Consider the following 22,501-nt stretch of genomic DNA (forward strand, 5'->3'; position numbering starts at 1 on the left):
TCTGCTCAAGAATTAATTATTTGCCTAAATCTAGTGATCTTGTAGTATAATTTCCCTTATAAGTTGTGTGCATCAGTATAATCCTAACTTAAATTCCTGTTTTCAGTAACTTGAAAATCACACAATTTCTTTCAACATTGAAAGTTATCTGTTCTCAGATGTTACTTTTTAAATAGTAGTTCTATATAGAAAGGATTTTCTTTTTAAATAGGTGATTTTTTTCACAAAGTAACAAGATGAAATGGGAACTGCTAAAAAAAAATCAAGATCTCATCAAGAATTGACTTGAATTCTGTGGTTTAACAGTCAGGGGTCTCTATCGACTGAAAGACCTGGTTATTTTTTATGCTTCAGTTATAAAGAAAATGTAACACAATTCTATTAAAATTTTCTGGAAATTTTCTCAGCTCCACTTCTTCAGTGGTATTCCATGATCAACGACTAAGGGACTGGATTATAATCTTAAAAATATACTAGAAACATTCACTTAGTTAAATATATTGTTTAGAATATGTCATGATTTTTGTTTGTCTCTATTATTTATTCATTTTTACTAATATTAATTAAATAGAAAAAATTAATTTTAGTCATATTAATTTATGCGAGAAATTACTTCAAAACTGAAAATTAGGAAATTGTGTAGGTAAACTTTTGTGACTGCATTCTATTTTTACTAAGTGAGTTAACGCAATGATTCAATTTTTATTTTAAATAATGCAACAATCTATAAATATATATTATAATGTTTTTATTATTATAGAAAAGATACTTTTCAATAGAGAAATATGTGTGTCTATACATTCTCATTTCGTAAACGCAATATTAGTAAGATACTCAAATCACAGGTAGAAATATTTACAGAAATTTAACGAAGGAATTAGATTTTAGAATAGATCATTCGAGATCTTTGTTGTAACTTGCGTTTATTTTTAATTCTATTACACAAAAGAGTGGGCGCGGCTCTGTAAATACGCGGGAACGAGCCTCCATCCGACAGTTCCGTTTTGTACGAAGTGCATTAGCATCACGACTCCGCACCGCTTGCGGCCTGCTCATATTTATAAATTTTAAGCTTTTTTAAAGGTCAGTTACCTACTAATTAAAAAAAACTGTGCATGTATATTTTTTAATTATTAAACATATATATTCAAAATTCTTATTTTACGATTTCTAAACCTCGTGAATGGTTTCTTTACATTTTTTTCTTAATTTAGATCTTATTAACATCTTAGAACTTTATTTGAAGAGATATTGTGAATTACGGTTTATTTTTTTAATTTACGTCTAGAATCAATGCTGTAATTTGCAATATTAGCATTCCGATTTTATTCTACTTAAATTTTCTTTTAAAAATTATTTTCAACTTTTCTAGTAATGTGAACTTATAAAGAACTGTGAGTATTACTCATAAGATCCCTTCACCAGTAAAGCTGTATGATGTAATAATAAACTAGAAGTTTATTAATTTGAATATACTAGAGAATAATATTGTATAAGAGTGTTTTGAAAGAACACGGGAAACTATTTTCGCAAGAATCTATCGGGACAATGTTAATTTCTCAAATTTTCAAATATTTTTCGATCGGTGGTGTGCATAAATTGAGATTAATTCGTCATCTGTACGTTAATAATAATATGAACAAAGTCAACTGGGATGTCTGGAGATATTATAGTGAAGCTATAATATCCGATCATCAATTTTAACAGTCATTATCTCTAAATGATTAAAATTATAAATTAAATTAAATTAGAGTGTTTCAGTAAACATATGCAATAAGCAGTATACAACATTTTATGATATTATTTTACTATATACTATTCCTGGTTGAAAAATCAGAAGGAAATATCAATAAGGAAAAAATATAAAGAAATGAATGGGTAGTAAAACCAACCAAAACCTCAGATGTACTAAAATCCAAGAACAAAATTTAAATTTCTAAATTAAACAATAATGAATATGAATCAGTAGAAATAAATTTGGTTCCAAGATTTACCTCCTTCGTAGCCCATTTATAGAAATTCTACTTTTTTTTAACTAACTCAAAATAAATTAGGAAAAAACCAGAACCCCATTAAAATAATACAAATCAAGTCTTTAAATTTCGTCTTTTTGAAATTGGTTGAAAATTATTGTCAACTAATTGCTGTCAACAATTTACTAGCCGTAATTTGGTGCCAACCTTAAAATTCGAAATATAAAAAATTTAATAATATTATTTTTAGTGATTTTAAAACAGTTTTAGTCTTTTAAAAATTGCTTAATTTTATAAAAATTATTTCGTTATTTTTTCCTATTTTTTTTTCTTTTTTTTTTAAGACTACTTGAATGAAAAGAGATTGTTTGCAAGTAATACGAAACCAGCGTCTTAAAATAATATTTTTTATATTATTATTCCTAATGTATATGTTGCAATATGTTCAACTCTCTCTTTTTCCTGTTTAGATTCCGGTAACTACCGTTTAGATAATACTTCAGAGGATGAATGAGGATGATATGTATGAGTGAAAATGAAGTGTAGTCTTGTACATTCTCAGTTCGACCATTCCTGAGATGTGTGGTTAATTGAAACCCAACCACCAAAGAATACCGGTTATCCACGATCTAGTATTCAAATCCATGTAAAAATAACTGGCTTTACTAGGACTTAAACGCTGTAACTCTCGGCTTCCAAATCAGCTGATTTGGGAAGATGCGTTCACCACTAGAGCAATATGTTCAACTAGTGATCAATAAGTAACCCCTACCCCATGACGCAATGAGAAAGGATGATATAAATGAGGTGTGGTCTTGTACATACTCAGGCCGACCATTCCTGAGATGTGTGTTTAATTTAACCTCAACCACCAAAGTACACCAGAATCCACTATATAGTATTCAAATTTGTATAAAAGCAAAAAATTAAAGGAATTAAGAAAATTATTTTAAAGAAATGACTTAAATTATTTTTCGATTAAGGTTATCTGAAATGCAGGAATATTTTATTTTAATTTCAAGTTTTCGGACTTTTTTTATGTTCTAGAAGTTAATATTTGTATCAGAGAATATTTTAAAATCATTTACATAATATGAATTTTTTTCCCTAATTCTATCATTAAAATAAAAATTCTGATGTGGACAGCACATGACTTGCTTGTACGACTATTAAATTACATATTTTAAAATGAAAAATACATAAAATTTTATTTTATTAATAACTACTGATGTTTATCATATTTTTTTTATTGTTATTGAATTATTTATTTATTGTAATTTGTTTTTTACTATCAGAGGTTAATAATTATTATTAAACCATCCCTGAATCCATTTTCACTAGTTTCGGTGTGACGTCTGCACGTAGGTACGTACGTGTTTACGTATATATCTCGTATAACTTAAAAACGATTAGCCGAAACGAAATTTTGGATTTAGAACTGTTGTAACACCTAGTTGTGCACCTCCATTATTGATTGCAATCGACTGGACCAAAAGTTTCCAAAAAAACTCAAAATCCAAAAAATTGGATTTTGGACTTTTTCTTAAGTGCAGTAATAACCGCTCATTAAAAGCTTTTCAACAAAATGTTATAAGTGGTACTTATTTTCATTGGTTCCAGAGTTACAGTCAAATAAAATTTTAATTAATGAAATATTTGGATCCTAGAAGGGGAAGGCACATCGGTTCAAATCCAACTTCATCTCCTTTTTTTAAATTTAAATATGTTGATTTAAATTATTAACCTCTGATTAAAAAAAAAAACTTTTAGCATAAATAATACAACAATAACATAAAACAATATGAAAAAATATCAGAAGTTAATAATGAAATAAAATTTTATGTATGTTTCATTTCAAAAAAATGTGTATATCTAATTTTATAGGCGTACGAAGAAGTCATGTGGTAACCACATCATATTTTTTTATATAGAACTTTGAAGGTTTTTCAGAGATGGATCAAAATATTTTATAAAACTTTTTTTTATGAAAATTGTGTCTAGTAAAAAATAGTTAATTAAAAGATAAATTAATAAGTAAAATCATTATAAATATTAAAATTTTTAAAATGATATTTAGATATCATATATCATTGTACATGATGGAGAATATTTTATTAACATTAAAAAACATGATTTTTTTTTAACCAGTCAGTATTTTCAAAATGTTATATTATTCAATTACAAATTTACATCTGTCTAATATAAATGACAGACAGTGAAGAGTAGGTTCTTCTACTATTAGTATGCAATTTTATTACAGAAAGAACACATTAATTTTTTTACACGACCATTCCAGAATTTCTTACAGTTGTAACTCATCTAAAGTAGCTCTATTATAACTTATAATAAACCAGTCAGAGGTGCTTTCTCAATAGAAATGATATTCATTATGTAGCTTGATGAACTGTGGAAAGGTGTCACCTATAGGGCTGAAAACCACTGTTATTTCAATGGTTTGATATGTTGATAAAGAAATGTTTTTAGCTCAATAAAGAAAACAATGGAAAACCAAAATCATTACATTCCATGGTAAGACTGGAATAAGATCCTGATTATTGTTGAAAATTCTGTCCCATTTTTTGAGTAATTTGTATCTCATTTCAGATCACAACCATTTATTTATGGTATTTAAGGTGATAAGTATATTTTGTAATAAGAGTATAATAAAATAGTAAAATCAAAAATTTAACACATAGTACATTACAATGATTTCCTATTTTTATCCTATTACTTCGTTGTATGAAACCAGCAGTAAAATTTGCAAATATATTTATATATTAAAAAGTAAGAATTTTATTAGATTAAATTGCACAATAAAAATTAAAAGTCAAAAATAGACACATGATTTAAAAATAAAGTTAAAAATTTACACCTTTTTATACTTCTAAATTGCATTATCAATTTAATTGTAACAGAATGAAGTGTTCTTTATATTCCTCAAACCATTTTAATTTAAAAAAAAATTCAAAACAAATGATTATATAAATAATAATGATAGGATGAAATGTTACTAATTAATAACAAATTATATAGCATTCTGTATTTACTGTTGTTGGAATCTAATGTGAAAATGTATGCTTCATTCTGTTATAAATGACTATTCTTAAACGTTAAGACCTATTGTTCTCTATTAATATTTATAAGTGTTTTATATATATTTAATTTTAAAGTATCCTTTAACGAGCTGGTCATAATATTGTCGGGGTAAGACATTTATATATTAAGTGATTCCTAGATTCATAGATCAGAAGCCAATCCATTTAAAAAGCAAAATGATTTATAATATAAGATTGAGTAAGATACAAATAATGTCTCTTTTCCTCACAAACCATGCATTTTTATAACAACATTCTCATGGAAGTATGGCACACATGGAAACAAATGTTTGTACATTCACATAATTCATTTATGTGGTATGTCTGTCTATTTATCAGATAATAAATGTTCCTTTTTTAGTCCACCTACAGTAAGCAGCTAAAAAGGAATAGAATTTAGTTGATTCACTTATTTACTTATCTTAAAATAATAAAGTCCCACTATGTCAAGGACATGATCCTAATTCAGTAAATTAAAAAGGTGAAAAATGATTTGGTGCAATAAAGAATAAAAATATGTAAAATATGGTGAGCAAGAAAATGACATCGCTGATCTTATTATATTGCATTAGTAATCCTGTATTTGTTAATGTTAATTATATAAATAGAATTCTGTACATAATGATAGAATTATTTACTTTAATGCAAGTGATGGACAAATGGGTGATGCAAATCACATTACAAAGCTTGATGCATCATAGTTGATTAGTTTCCATAACCAATGGTCTTAAGATACCTGTCGTAGACAAAAGTTACTTTCAAAAATTGCATAGCTATTCTCATGAATAACAAGCAATCCATGAACCTAACTAAATGAGAATGACTAGTTTTTTTGCTGTTGCTTTCCTAAAAAATAATATTTTACATCATCATACTAAGCCCGTTAAGGTGCAAGACAGGCTCATTTTAATCGATAGAGGAATTGACAGAATAGTGAGTATCATTATTTTTAGAGAAAGCAATTCCTGTACTTTGGATGTAAATCATTGTTATGGAAAATATTCAGCTGTTTGTATTACAAGCCACATTGCTGTCACAGTGTCAAATAATATTTTTAGTTAGTCATGGATTATTCTTTTTTTAAATATCTCTTCTTTTAATTAATTCTTACCTTTTAAGTTCGGTAATTTACCTTGTAAAAATTAGTCAAAAAGGTGATAGTAAAGTTAAAAATATGTAAAACATGTATTTTTAGAAAAAATAAAATAAAATGTTTGTTAATTATTGTTGGAAGAGTTCTTTAAGCGTATTACAGAATGTGACTAAAATAAATTTGTTTATTTAACAGAGACAAAATGTAAAACTTACAGGCAATCAAATCTTTTATCCTGAACCCACATTTGTAGACAATTACTTAAAATCTAATTTTCTAAAAATAAATAGAACTCCATCTTTATTGTGAAATATAATACAACATTTATTTTAATACCTACTGTAATAATAAAAATATATATACTGTATAATTGTGCCCATGTGCACATCCTTAAATATTTGTCCAACTTATTTGATCAATGAATTATTCTTGTGAATAGATTAATGATTTTTTCTAATTTCTAATAAAATAGAAAATTTTAGGTTATAATAATAATTTTATATGTTTTTTTGTTAAAAAAATATTTCTTCACTATGTTAAAGTCGTAGAATTTTTGACACTGCTTTCATAGCTTTTTAAAAAACAAAATATTAATTTCAATTTCAGTGAAAATCCTAATTGCAGCTTGTAAATTAAATATTTTAAAAAATGTAAAAGATCTGATGACTCAGAATTTAGCACTGAAAAATTATCTTTAAAATTAACTGGTTGTGTTACACTGATTTGTATAGAATAAAATATATTGCAATAACATTTTTGGAAATTAAAATTTTTAAATCCTTTAGCATCCAAGCTGAGGAATAATTGGTTTTTCAAATTTAGTTACATTCTCCAGTTTTATTTAATAGATTTGAACCATCCTCAGCTGCCAGTACAAATTAATGAAATATTCATTGTTTTAAATGACTTGGAAAAATAAAATTAATTTTTTAGTTGAGATATGGGCTAAGTTGTTAAACATTTTACTTTATATGGATATAAATAATAATAATTTTTATTTATACCATTTTAAATTTGCTTTAGTACTATACGTGTTATACTAAAAGATGAAGCCTGGATTTAGAACCATGTAACTCATGAGTGCATAATAATTTAACACATTTGAAATTATGACTCATTTTAACGCTTGCTATTTTTAATTTACAAACTCATTAAAAAATTATTAGGCCATTCTATAAATATTGATGAAGAAAAAAGTAAGTGATTAGCAAAATAGGCTTCAATTTTGTCATTGAGATTATACTGCAAAGCAATTTACAGTGTAAAAAACTGCCCTACAAGAAAGATTTTGAATATTTTATAAGTGAACATTAGCAATATTTTGAGTTTCATTTGGCCTTTTAGTTCCATTTCTATGATAGACAACATTTTCAGTACTTTATAAGTGAGCGTTTGCAATATTTTGAGTTTCATTTGGCCTTTTACTTCCACTCCTATGATAACAGCAAATATGTTTAAAGACTTTGAACAGAAAGATTGAATTTAGTTTTTATGATATACCACATTTAAAAAAATGCATAACAGTTTTTAAAATTATTACAGTAAACTGTAGTTTAGTTGATTTAAAAATCTTTGTTTCTTTATACCAAGTTTGTTCTGGAACTATGAATGTCCTATCTCACTTCTGATCAAGTTTAAATTAGAAGAATGATGGATTAAAAAAATTAATGATTGAATTTTTACTTTTGGTTGCTATTTTTAACAACACTTTTTTACTCATGTAGATGTTTACTTCAATATACCAAAAAGATGTTACCATTAATTTTTATTTCTTACAAATTATAAATATACAGAAATACTAGTAGAAATAGTATGAAAATGTTTTATTTAATTGCTTAACATTTAGGTACTACTGATTATCATACAGGGCAGTAAAGAGTTACACTCGCATAAGATCAAATTTTAGAAAAAAATAGATTTTTATATTATTAAATCAATAGATAAATCTGTATTAAAAATTATGTGTTCTAATTTTTTTCTACATAAGTATCAAATAATTATTATTAAAATATTCTATTTGCAGAATTTGTTTGAACTGACTTCAAAATGGATTATGACTTGTTAATGTGAATAATAAGAAATAAATTATAAAATGCAAAATTTCTTGCAAATTTTATTAGAAAACAGGAACATTTTTGTTTTGTTCATTTTGTAGCATTTTCCAGATGTTATCTATTTGTTTACATTGAAAAAAAGGCGTGTACATTGAATGTTATGTTTACTGTATGTAAGTAGTTTGTGTTTCTAAATAAAGTTACTGACTAATCTTTAAAATGGAATACAGCCAGGTTTTAAAAATATCACTTGGACTTTTCCAAATTATTTTCAATAGCATATATTAACATTATATTAGGTAACATTTCTGAAATGAATAATTGAATGTAAATTTATTTATAGTTTTAAATGACGTTTTTATTCAGTTTTCATACTTGAACTCACAACACAATTTATCTTGCCAATAGATGAAATTATATTAGTACTGCATATTAAATCTGATTTCTAATTATGCAGTTCAAATATTGTTTAGTCCATAATGCTATTTTCAGTAAACATATGCTTGAATATTTATAAAACACCAATAATAATTTATTGAATGAAATTTTTGACACCTTTTCTATAAAAGATGAACTTCTTAGAGTTTTAAAACCATCAATCAAACTTCTACTCTTAATATAGATTTTTAATGAATTAGATTCTGTAAATGGGTATTTACAAATATTTGATATATTTGTGATCTATAGGTACCACTACTAAATATATCTAAACCCTTGTATATAAACTACTTTTTTTTTTAATCATGTTATCCCAATATTTAAGCATGCACAACCCCTTGCAACTCTGTTGGAGTGTTAATATCAGCATAATAAAATAAATAATCTGTCATATTATTGATTAATTATGACAAAGTGCAAAATGATATTATTTTAAATAGAATTTATTACATTTTGGTTAGCAAGATTTTTACATATAATGAATGAAAAATACCAATAATACTCAGTAACAAATAAAATATATTTTTGGAGGAAATAAAGAAGGAATCAACATTTGGCATTTTTGTACAGTAGCATGAAAATTAATAGAAACACAGAAGATAATTAATAAAAAATAACTTTAATTAGAAAAAACATCATACCTGTACAATTTGTAAATGTTTAGTAATTAATCTCTGTCCTCTACTATTCTTAATAGTAAATAGTTCGTGTAAATGATTTGGCATTAATTCAGCAAGTATATTACACATATTTTTTATTTCTTCATCATGAAATCATACCAATATTATTGCTTAAAGGAGGTCAATTTTTGTGGAACAATTCATTTTTGAGTAGTTTTTTGACTATTGACCAAAGCTTTTCAAATGGGTTTTAATCTGGGGAGTTGCCTGGCCACAGGAGCACTTTAATATTTCATTCTACAAAATATTTTTCCACTTTTTGGCAGTATGGCATAGCGCCAAATCTTGTTGGAATATTCCATTGCCTTGGTAGGAATCTGTTTTGAAGTTGTCACAACCCTTTCCTTCAGAATCTTGATATATTCATCACTTTTTAATATACTATTTACTGAAACTAATGAACAAGAGTCTTCAAATATGAAATAACCCCAAATTTTTTTTTTCTAAGGGTGTTTAACTAATCGTTGGATGTAAGTCGGTGATGTATTTTCATTTAATGCTTTTCTGATGTACAGAATCCTTTGTCCCTGAACATAAAAATGTAACTCATAGGAAAACACACATTTCTTCCAGTCTTCTTTGGTCTAGTTAGCATGCACTTTGGCTTACAAGAGCTTTGGCTTTCCACATGCTGGTGTTAAAAACTGCATTTTAACTGGCTGATGAGCTTTACATCCAGCTGCAAGAAGTCAGCATCTAACAGTTGTCAAGTGTAAATTTGTTCCACTGGCTGGTAATTCTCGATTTGAGTCCACAGCTGATAATTTTAGATCAAGTTTACTTTTTTTCACTAACAACCGATCCTGTGTTTGAGTAGTTTTGCTTTTACAGACACATTTGCCTTTCCTTGAGATTAAAAGGAATCAGTTTCTTTAAATTGTTTTAAAATATCATTCACTGTCCCTAGTCCAACACACCACACTCAACTATTTGTCTTCGTGTCATACTGATAACCTCAGAAAGAGAAACAATTTTCAAACACTTTCTTGGAATCATGTCCATTATTATTGAAGATACACAGAACAAAAAATATGAACATATAATTTTGAAATAAAAAATTAAATAAACTTTAACAAAATACTATAACATGAAAACTGCTAAATAACCAAAGAACAATAACCTCACATTATGCAGATAACTTAAGAACAAAAAAAATCCTTGTGTTCGGATTATTTTGCACACTAATGTAGTAGAACACCAATACTTATTCTTCCAAATGACTGGAAGTACTATATCCTGCTATAGTTACCAATGATTCTGAAAGAATCATTTTTTTACTGTAAAAAATCCCAATTTAACCCAAGACTAGGATTCTAACTCAGGAATGGAGATGCAGCCAGTCTGCCATGTGGGTCAACAGAGAAATGCATGGTTAAAGGGGTAATTCATATCTAAGTGTAAAGGACAAAGTAAAAAAATATAAAAATGTAATGTAACAAAACAAAATGGGTTTTATCACACATTAATAAAAGTTTATTGATGCCAGCTTGCAACTTTCAAATGTCTTCCCCTTGCTTTTTGAGAACTTTCAGTTTTTTTTCACATTTAGATGCAGACATAGGTTTTATTAAAAATAATTGTCATGTATGCATACATTTGTAGTTATTGTTGTTTTATTTCCTGTTATAGATGTCAGTGGTTCCTCTGCTTTTCCGTGATTGGTGGGATGACTTTGACCACAGTCGTCCATCCCGCCTTCTTGATCAACACTTTGGTTTGGGTCTTACAAGAGATGATCTGTTGAATACAATTTCCAATTATAGACCTTCTTCATCATTGTTGAGATCTGGTTATTATAGACCCTGGGGCCCATTGGCAAGGCAAGAAAGTGGTACTTCAAATATCACTGCTGATTCCAATAAAGTTCAGGTAAAACAACACATCTATTATTTTTTAAATTTATTTTTTTAGTTAATCATTATTAACTATTAATATATATAAATCTTTTATCAATATACGATTTTTTCTTCATTTAAATTATAATCAAATTTACAAGTAATAACAATAGTAAAAATAATAATTTTTGAATTGCAGGTTCAGTATAATTGTACATATCAAATACTGTAAACAATGAAAGTAACAAATAAATATTCTACACAATAACTTACGTTAGCAACAAAAAAGTTAGAATTAACACTCTAATTTTTTTTTTTTTTTTAATTCTCTACTCCCCTTGGCCAGACTGACTTGATGGTATTACGCCACCCAGGGGAGTGTCCGTTACTGTAATAGGCCCTCCCCACCTACCGGCTATATACCGACATGGCAGGTCAGGCCTACCGGTTGGCTCTTTTGAGATTATTTCCCCTTTTTTAACTTAGTTAAGAAAACCTAACAGTCAACCCAAGGAGTCCTCAGCGGCTCATCGAAACTAGCACACCTCAGCATGCTGGCTCTCACCGCTGAGACTGTCCACCCAAACTAAAATCTAAAAACCCATATTCCTTTCACCTTTCTCCAATTCTCTACCCTACTGAGCATATGATCTATTATCTCTCTCAGAGTCTTTCCGTTAATACCAGCATTGTATCTTAGCATTTGCCATTTTTGGCGATTCAGGAAAGTATGCTCTACATCGTCATGTTCGTTACAATACATGGACATAGGTTGATCTCTTTTGCCAACTATGTGGAGGTATTCATTAAAGCACCCATGGCCAGTTAAAAACTGTGTGATGTGGTAATCTATTTCTCCATGGCATCTGCCTGTCCATCTAACTATATCAGGAATCAAGGATCTGGTCTATCTGGTCCATCTGGCTACCCCAGCCTGCAGCCATCTTTCCTGCCATATATTATTAATATCTTGCCTGACTTCATTATCCACACGTCCTAAAAACCTCTCAACCCTGTGTCTAGCAATGAGATCAATAGGGGGCACACCAGAAAGCACACAGAGGGCCTCATACGAGACCGTTCTGTAAGCGGATGCTACTCCAAGCAATACCCTCCTGTGTATCTTTTTTAATCTGTCCTTGTTCCTGTTAATAGTCATAGCGGGCCACCATGCAGGAACCGCATACAAAATCGATGAGACTACGGTTGTCGCAAGTAGTCTCCTTTTCAATACCCTAGGAGCTCTGTGCTTTGACATAATAAAGTTCAAGCTTTTAATTTTTTTCTCTGCGCTATGACAGACGTTCAGCACATGTTCAGTGAAACGATAATTTCTTTGCAGAGTAACTCCCAAGTATTTCAATACCTGAACTTCAGCAATGTTATTTATTACCTTCTATATATATATCCACTGGTTCCAACACCCTTCTACCGGTGAATTTCTTATTTAGAACAAATTGTGATCATTTATAAATCACAAATAGTATGTAATAGTTATCTCAAAACATAAATTGTAATTACATTCACTTATTTAAACATACAATGAATCAAAGTTACAATCAATTATACAATATATAGAGAGAATAAATCATAATGCTCTTAAATAGATTAGTTTATGTAATAATTAACTACATAACTCTATAAACAATCTGATAAGATAATCAAATTATACCTAGCTCTGCACCAATCTAGGATTTCTTATAATATTGTTTATGATGCTTTATGCATTAAGAACTATCCATTGGCCAGGACAATCACATGCCAATGAAAATTATGTCATGGTAGTATAATAAAGAGTGCTGCAGTCTGCCTTCTACATATAGTAAATCTGAGTTATCCAAGAATGGATCCAAAGAGATAAGTTTACTATATTTAGCAATTATTTGATTATTTTTAACGTATCTCATGACCAAAATAAATGAACTGTGATTGTTGCAAGAAGAAGGTAAGCGTGTGGTTTAATTCCCTGCATAGTCAAAATTAGACTTAGCATTGTAATGTATCTAAAACAGAAGCTAAATATATGGAGTAGCTTGTGTAAAGATGAATATTTCTCTGTATAATCAGATGTGACAGTGGATACACATGACAATAACATAGCTTTGCGTTTTTCTGCTAAGCATTCTGGATTTGAATCGCAATTGTTAAAGGTAAAATTATTATTAATTGGCTAATAGGAAGAAGATTGTGAAAGCCAATTTGGACCATACCACCAGAATGACATATCAATTATTTGCTTGGAGGACAACCCCTAGACAGTACATCAGCAGGATTATATGAACATTTTACAAAATGCCAAATTAGCATTTGTAGTATTATGTTAGATTTCCAAAACTCTACTGCTAATAAATATCTTCCAAATAGATGGTTGTCCATACATCCAGTAAAATGCAACCACAAAATCAGTATACAAGTGTATTTTGTTAAAATTTATCTTTAATGCATTAGTTACCTTTATTAATAAACGAGTAAATAGTTCAAGTCATGGTAACGTTATTTGTTTTAGAGGGGCAGTTTTGATTTTGAACACAGTAAATTAGATGAAATAGTATTGTCAACAAATAATGTTCATATATAAATACAGCAACTGCAGCTCCTTTTTTGAGGCATTGGAAAAACCATGTAATTGAATTGACTTAATCTTAATATTATTATTAGGAATTATAGATCTATTTATTTTTATAGATTCAATTAAATTCATCTGAATGTAAAGAGCAACCCATTGAGATAGTGTTGTTTTGGGTAATGTTTCATCCCAATCAACTTTAATTTACTATAATGACTGCATAAGACATTTATGAGAAAATACAATAGGACCAATGAGTTCCAGTGGATTGAATATATTAGCTATGATCGAAAGGATATTTCTTTTTGAATAGATATTAGAATTATTGGAATGAGTGAGTTGATAAAGTAATATGTCTGAAGTATTATTCCAGAGAATTCCTAAAGTTTATATGTATTGTTTGATTGGACAGAAAAGAAAAATTATGATCAAGGGAAGCACTGATCAAATTGTTTGAAAACTAAGTATGTAATGAAAAACCATACTGTTGTAACAATTTAGTATTGTCAGTTTTCAGTTGATTAACTTCATCTAACTTATTTGAACCTGTAATAATGTAATCAACACTGAAGTCGTTTTGAATAGCATTACAAGCTAGTGAATAATTAATTTAATTTTCCTTTGCTATTTGTATTAGAAATCATAAGGTGCACAAGCAGTACCATAAGTTACTGTATGTAGTGCATAGTGTTTTATTTCCTGATCTGGAGAATCACGACAAGTAAACGTTGTAAGTTTGAATCACTGGGTTTGACTAAAATTTGCCAATACATTTTTGTTATGTTGATGTAATGAGATAATTATGTATTCTAAATCTAATCATTATAGAAAATGTATCTTGTTGAACTACTGGACCAATTAGTAAAGTGTCATTAAGTGATAGGTCATTGGAAGTTTTAGTCGAACCATTGAAAACCACTCGAAGTTTGGTAGTTAAACTAGATGGTTTAAATACTGGCTGGTGGGGTAAGTAGCACACATCAGCTTGTTTAATTAATAAGTCATCGAAGTTAAGTGATGACATGTAACCCAGATCTAAGTATTCTTTGATTAAGATAGAATAATCTCTTTTGAACTTAGAATCATTATTTAACCTTTTTTCTAAATACAAAAATCTACTCTTAGCATTAAAAAGGAATCACCAACCGGATGTTATATTTACGTGGTAATGAAACCACAAAACTACCTGTTTTTCACATAAGGAATTGTTATTAAGTGAAATATCAGTATTGATTTCTTTGATCTTCCAGAATTTCTCGATTATATTAGAGTCGATTTATAGAATCGTTACAAGAGAGAAATGATGTAGTGGAATTATTGTGCTTAACATTAGTTGGAATACAATCACTCGCTACATATCCTAGTTTAGTCTCTTGGAGAATAGGATCATTAAAAGTTTGAATAAATTTCCCAGGGAGAATGAGACTCAAGTAAAATTAAGCTCTGATTAATATATCAATGCCATTTATAATGTTAAAATTAGGATCAGCAAAAAATAAATTATGAGGCAATTTAAGATGCGAGATCTCAAAATTATGTGATGGGAAGCAATCTGTTATATTTGAAAGAATAGCACATAGAATTTCATATGAAAAAAACTATATATAGAGAATGCAATGTGATCACAATAATGTATTGAGATTAAGAAATTAAGTTGTTTATTCCAGAATGGGAAGATTATATTTCACAAGCAGAAGCCCTAAAATTCGAGTGAACTCATGTGTACAAAAATTTGCTTGACTGCCTGAATCCAATAGAATTCGACATGCATGAGAATTACCATGAACATCAAAGGCATTACATATTGCAGTAGACAAAACGAGTAGTTTGTTTAACTGTAGTTTAAACAAGGAATGATTATTGTTTTTAAACTCTTTGTCCTTTGATTTAGAATTAATACTGCATATGTACAAGAGTATTATGTTTTCTAAAGCAAATGTTACATACAATGGAAGAGTGACTCACTGATTCTTAAGTTTCTTTGCATCTAGTACAACAAGTAGTGGATGTAAAGAAACATTCATCTGTTTCAGATGAAACAGATGAATGTAACATTACAAGTTGATATACCCCTTTCCATTATCAAAGATCCCTTATTTGCCTTCTCAGTAGGGAAGACAAATATCAGATGTCAGAGATTTCATGAAAATAAATTATTAATTTCAAATTAAATTTGTGAACACAAAATAATTTTTCTGAGTATTTATACTACCTTCAAACGACTAAACCATTACCAGAATATAATCTTCAATATATATTTTACATTTTATTGACTTCTTGTTTTATATCATGGATTGTTTTTCAAGCTCAAAATTAAAGAATTCACAAACATGTTAAAATGTTATTGCTGTTGAAAGTGAATGAAATTGCTGCAAATAATAACAGAAAATTACAAATTTTCCATACTGGTAAATTTGCTGACAGATTGTGCTATCTATTAGGCTATGATATTATTTATTATCTGTTAGATAACATGTGTATGATATTTTATTAATATATTATAATGGTTTGTTTTTAGGTTGTTCTGGATGTACAGCAGTTTGCTCCAAATGAAATTACAGTCAAAGCTGTTGATAATACAGTAGTTGTTGAAGGTAAACATGAAGAAAAACAAGATGAACATGGTTTCATTTCAAGACATTTTGTTCGAAAATATGTTCTACCAAAGGATGTTGAGCTTAATAATATTTCATCTTCTTTATCATCAGATGGTGTACTCACCATATCTGCACCAAAAAAGGTCTGTTACTAGTTAAGAGATTTATAGTCTTTTTTCAGGACTCAATTGAATAGTTATAAAATATTTATTCAATTCTCAACAAATTTAAGTTCATAGGTTTCTTTTTACATATTTTTAACTTTATTTCCCAATAATTTATTTCAGTTATATTTATTCTTTTGTATCCTCATGTATATTTTTTTCTATCTGTTATTTTACTGTTTTAATACAGTTCTCCAATCCTTTTTTATGGTACAAGAAGCTTTCAGTGTTATTTATTTACTTATTTCCCTTAACTTCAATTAACCGTTTTATACACTAACAGTTTATGTAACTTTAACAGTGGCTTCATTCACAATCTTACCTTTCCTAATAAATCCTTTCCTTTCATAACTAAATCAACTAAACATAGATGCTTTATTCTCTGTCCTTTCAAAACTTAAATCTTTTAATTTAAATTTTCTAATTTTACTTAAAATTTTTCATTAAGTTTTCTTAAAAGCTTCTTATGCATACAAACTAATGAAAATATTAAATGATAGTGATCAAATTACACTTTTGATAGTAATAAATTAAACAATTGTTTCTATTTGTTGATTTTAAATTATATCAGTGGCGTTTGGATTCTAAATAACATTTCTGGCCATATCTAAACAAAAACTACACTCATTGTTACTTAATTTAAATGGGTGTTTGACAGCCATGAAAAAACAAAATAGATTGAAACAGATTAAATAATGTTATGCCTTTAACATATTATCCTTAATTCAAATACAATTACTTTCTTATATCTGAAATGTCCCAAGCAAAATTGAACACTAAATTCATTTTACCATTACAAATATATGCCCAGGAATCAGATTTAGACCCATATAAAATACCATATTTTTTTCTTATTTATCCTACATAATGATTACTTCATTGATAATTATTACTCCATTGAAGGAATATTTTAGATTTTTTTCTCTTTAATGTTTTGCTTCTACAGACTTTTTTTTTGTTATAATTACAACATTCCTATATTTTATTATTTTTAAAACTATATTGGTAATTATAATAGAACATTGCCTAGTTTTATCCTAACCTTCAATTAATTCCTTGAAGTTTTTAATTATTATAGAAATCATCTGAGTGAAATGGTTTTTTGGTGCTTGAAAGAAATTGAAAGAAATATTTAATAATATAAAGAAAACAGTTCTTTATTAAACACAAAAACATTTATTAAAGCCATTTATTTATTAAGCTATTTATTATTTATGTTATTTATTAAACACACAACAGTGTATTTAATTTGTGGGTTTAATAAATAGCTAAATTAGAATTAATTTTAACTATTTTAACACTAGTGTAGGTAATACTAACATTCACAACATCTTGACCGCCATACCTAAAAAAAATACATAAATTCATAAATTTAATATTTGATTGCATAGAAACGTTTACTCTACAAAGTCAGATAAATTTGACATTCTACATAACTACATTTATATTCTCTATAATAACTAAAGATTAAGTTCTAATTATTTTTTTCTTTTTTAATAATAAAAAGGATCACATCTGATTCATCATAAATATAGATTTGAAAAATAAAGAAATCACACGTGTGACAGCTAGTATTGTTAAGATTGTATGATGAATTTATTTGTTCCTTATTTCTTCCATTTATTTGTGGATAGCTGCATTTAACCACAAATGTTTCCTCTTCATACCTCTATAAAGAAGGATGAAGAGGGATGTTTCTATTTTTATAAAAGGAGATTTCGTCTATGATTGTCTATTAATGATTATTTGTCACCAAGAGAAAGATTTTAATAAAAGTGGCTTTCAGAATTTTTTTTTACTATAGGATGCTTACACAATTTTACTAAGATTTATCAAGAGGTACTTAATATTGAGGAAACTGACTAAATGCTTTAATACAGTACAGTTTATTACTAATAACTAAGTTTTGTTAAGAATAATAATAATAATCAAGTATCAAAGAAAATTAAAACATTTAGGTCTGTTAAATTATTTATTGTTATACTATTTAGCAGTAGACTAAATCAACTAAAAATTTAATTAATATTTTGCTAATTGTTTTTCTCATAAACCTTTTCTTTTGATTTATATAACTAACTTGTTTAATAAAAAGTATATTTATAAAAGTACACACAAATATGTATAGGATTTTTTAAACATTGGTAGCAATTTAAAAATTTATTGGTATTATACCAGTTTCAAATACTTTTTTGCCACGTTTTTATGATTCATAAAAAAATACATACTTTTCAGTGGTAATTTTAATATAAAATTGTGACTTTCAGAATCAACAAAATAATTAAAAGTGGCAGTGGCAGCATCAATTTTAGACTTTACTGAAATTAACTTCCTACCTATCCAGTCACTCTGATCATACATATCTAAATATTTCATTTGCTAATAACTCATAGTTATGATAAAAATATTTTTAATTGAGAATTACATACAAAAATGTTTTGGTGCTGGAGTTTCTAATAGCAAAAGTAAGCTGAAATAACAATATGCAATTAAACTAAATATCACCAATCAGATTTTTTATAACTTTACATGATTTTGCCCATAATTTAACATAAAGGAATTAACTGATTTTTTTCTTTTTTTTTGTCAGGTTGCTGGAGAAAAAGGTGAACGATCAATTCCAGTTGTACAGACAGGAATTCCTGCTGTAAAAAGTACTGAGAAAGAAACTGAAATTAAAGTAGAACAGCAAAAGTAAAAAGTCAACATTACCATCATGTTTTTAACATAATAATTTATACAGCTTAATTATCAAATTTAAAATAATTTTATTATTTTTTATAAGTATTTTTATTTAAAAAAATAAAATATTATTACTTTTTGAAATATTTGTAATAGTTCTGTAATGTCAATTTCACATTTAAGAAGTTCAATTAATAAACGTATCTTTGCTAAAATGTTTAATTTATTTAAAAACAAAATGTTTACTTTTAATATACATAACTACAGTATGTTTAATTTACCATTATTTTGACATATAGTATAAAAGTATTTACATAGTAGAATTTAGGTATTTTTACATACATTTTAGGTATTTACTTAGTACTGTTTAGTACATATCATTGTTGACATTCATGAGCTTAAAAATGAAAATTATTAATACTTTGTGTTTTATTTTAAATTTTAATTTAAAATAAACCACAAAGTAAAGTAGTTTTTAATTTTTGTTTTTTTAATGAAGGAGAGAAAAAGAAAATCATTCACAATTAATTTACTCAAGGAATACTGTTTATAGATTAAAATAATTATTACATTTCCCACCAAGACAGTTTTTGTAACGACACTCAACTAATGATGACAGTTACACTGTTTACTCCAGGATAGGAATTGCCAATTTTATTTATTTTTAAGGGAAGAAGTTGTAAATAATGAAAGCACTATCATTAAATAGTGTCATCATATAAATACTGTGGAGGAAAGGGATGAAATCATAGAAAGAACTAAAAAAAAAGAATCTAAAAGAACAGTAAGAACTCATAGCAAACAGAGGCCTGAATGAATGGTTTGATGAGAAATATACTTTATTTTCAAAATTTTATTTTTGAGTTAAAAAGCTTAACTGTTGAAGCAGGACGATAAGACTCTAAAGTTTTGTGGTGGAAATGAAACTAAGACAACATACTCTCACCTTTTACTATTAATTCTTGTTGCAGAAGAGATTCATAAGATTAAATGGAAAAGAAAAATCCAAGAAATGAGAGCATGGTTATAACTGATTGAATAATTTTATAAGAAAAGGGGGAGATAGTCCAAAATCAGCTACTACTAGGATGGAAGAAATAGGAAAGGTGGGGGTTGCAAATAAGTATAGGGAAAAGAAAACCATTGGTAGTAACAAGAAGTCATGAAAGTCAGTTTAAATAAGAAGCTCAGTAAATTGTTTCAGGCATTCAGATGGAAAATATCTATGGATGAGATCAATCAGAAAAATTAGGCTTAAAGTACAGATGGCTGGAGAATTTTATCAAAATTTAATACAGGAAAAGAAAGATACAATGACTTATAAACAGGCAATATTAACCAGTTCCCTCTTTTAACATGGTTCAGATTTCAGGATGACTTCAAAAGAGAGAATAAAATTCCAGTGATTGAGATGAAATTTTTAAGACGCATGGGAGAAAAGATAAGATATAAAGTTAGAAACCATACAAAAACAGAAGATCAAGGATTTAAAGTACTACAGGAAAAAATTTGACAGATTAGACTAAGCTGGTTTAGGCATTTACAGAGAATGCCAAGGGGAAGAGTAGCAAAAGAATACTGTGTGGAGAAAAATCCATGCAATTTTCCGGTCGCCAGGGCATTCTATTCTCGGTCTCGTCGATGAGGGGGAACTCCTTACATCATCTTCGGCTGTAGCAAATGCTTTAGCGAAATCTTTCCGTTCGGTGTCTCTCACCTCGTCATATAGTAACGACTTTCAGAGGTACAAAGCACGAATGGAAGTAATGGCATTGAATATTGGTGTTTCGGTTGGTGAATTGAACACTCCATTCTTACTTAAAGAATTGTTACACGCACTTAGGAACTCGCGTGACACTTCGCCTGGACCGGACAACGTTCGCCTTTGTATGCTTTCGCACCTTCCTGACTCAGCACTACAACATCTTTTGAGTATTTATAATGGTTTATTCTCCGGACAAGTCTTTCTGCCTGACTGGTCGGAGGCATTTATTATACCAGTACTAAAGCCTGGCAAAGAGAAAACCGATCCCTTAAGCTACCGCCCTATTTCTTTAACAAGAGTGTTGTGTAAAGTAATGGAGAGGATGGTGAACCGCAGGCTTGCGTGGTACTTGGAGAAACATAGCTTTCTTTCTTCGGAACAGTGTGGTTTCCGACATGGGAGATCTTCCATTGACCATTTGGTGTCGATGGAGACAGCCATACAAACGCCTTCCTGAACCGCCAACACTTCGTGGCTATCTTTTTCGATATAAAAAAGGCGTACGACACGGACTGGCGACGTGGCATTCTAAACACCCTTCGGAGGTGGGGGATTACTGGCAACATGCTTGCTTTTATCCGGGGATTCTTGAATCACCGGACGTTTCGTGTTCGTGTAGACGATTCACTTTCAGACAGTGTCGTCTCAGAAAATGGGGTACCGCAAGGTAGTGTATAAGTGCCACCTTGTTTTCTGTGACCATAAACAGCATTACCACTTGTGTACAGGCTCCTGTCTCTTGTTGTCTTTTCGTTGATGATTTTGTTATTTGCGTTGCGAGCCGATCTACACCCACTGCGGAGCGACTGATGCAGAACACTATATTTCGTCTTGAGGCTTGGTCAGGGACTACTGGTTTCACACTTTCACCCGACAAGACGAAATGTGTAGTCTTTTCTCGGCTACGGAACCCTTCTAATCCGCGGGTTTTTCTGAACAGGAAGCTTATTGCTGTCTCTACTTACGCCAGGTTTCTGGGTTTGCTTTTGATAGCCGTCTTACTTGGGTCACACATATGAGGGATTTGAGGACAAAGTGTTCCAAACTTTTGGATATGATGCGGGTCCTAAGTAACACCAACTGGGGGGCCGATCGGTCGTGTATGTTAAGTTTTTACTACTCCCTTGTTCGTTCCCGTTTGGATTATGGTTGTGTCGCCTATTCCCAGCTCGTCAAACCGTACTTAAGATGCTGGACGGTGTGCATCATTCTTTTCTTCGGCTTGCCACGGGTGCGTTTAAATCAAGCCCTATCGCAAGCTTACTTGTAGACAGTGGTGAGCCATCACTTTGGGATAGACGAGACCAGCTCTTGTTATCTTATTTTGCCCGTCTCAGCGGACAGGCGAATCACCCAGCTTTTGACCCAGTTCTTAAGAATCCTAATTTGAGGAAGTATGAGGATCGTCCACGTTGTATTGCGCCTGTGGGTGTACGTACACGACGTCTGCTGCAGCGTATGAGTGTTGGCACTCCGTCGTTCTTTCCATCATGTCCGTGCTCGAATCCCTCGTGGAGAATAAACCATGTGAATTTTACGTTTGATCTTACAACTTATGATAA

At 29.1% G+C, this 22,501-nt stretch overlaps 1 protein-coding gene across 1 annotated transcript; it reads left to right on the plus strand.

The window, feature by feature from the left end:
- Positions 1 to 923: 923 nt before the first annotated feature.
- LOC142322208 (protein lethal(2)essential for life-like) lies at positions 924 to 19,389 on the plus strand. Its single transcript, XM_075361015.1, has 4 exons — positions 924 to 1,083; positions 10,963 to 11,202; positions 16,253 to 16,474; positions 19,083 to 19,389. Exons 2-4 carry the CDS (start codon positions 10,963 to 10,965, stop codon positions 19,188 to 19,190), a joined length of 570 nt encoding a protein of 189 aa, XP_075217130.1. The 5' UTR covers positions 924 to 1,083; the 3' UTR covers positions 19,191 to 19,389.
- Positions 19,390 to 22,501: the final 3,112 nt, after the last annotated feature.

Source organism: Lycorma delicatula, chromosome 3, assembly GCF_047948215.1.
Source record: "Lycorma delicatula isolate Av1 chromosome 3, ASM4794821v1, whole genome shotgun sequence".
NCBI classification, from domain to species: Eukaryota; Metazoa; Arthropoda; class Insecta; order Hemiptera; family Fulgoridae; genus Lycorma; species Lycorma delicatula.

Coding starts and splice junctions, on each gene's coding strand:
- LOC142322208 (XM_075361015.1), top strand. CDS start 10,963: ATGTCAGTGGTTCCTCTGCTTTTCCGTGATTGGTGGGATGACTTTGAC. Junction 11,203..16,252: donor CTGATTCCAATAAAGTTCAG/GTAAAACAACAC, acceptor GTTTGTTTTTAG/GTTGTTCTGGATGTACAGCA. Junction 16,475..19,082: donor CCATATCTGCACCAAAAAAG/GTCTGTTACTAG, acceptor TTTTTTTGTCAG/GTTGCTGGAGAAAAAGGTGA.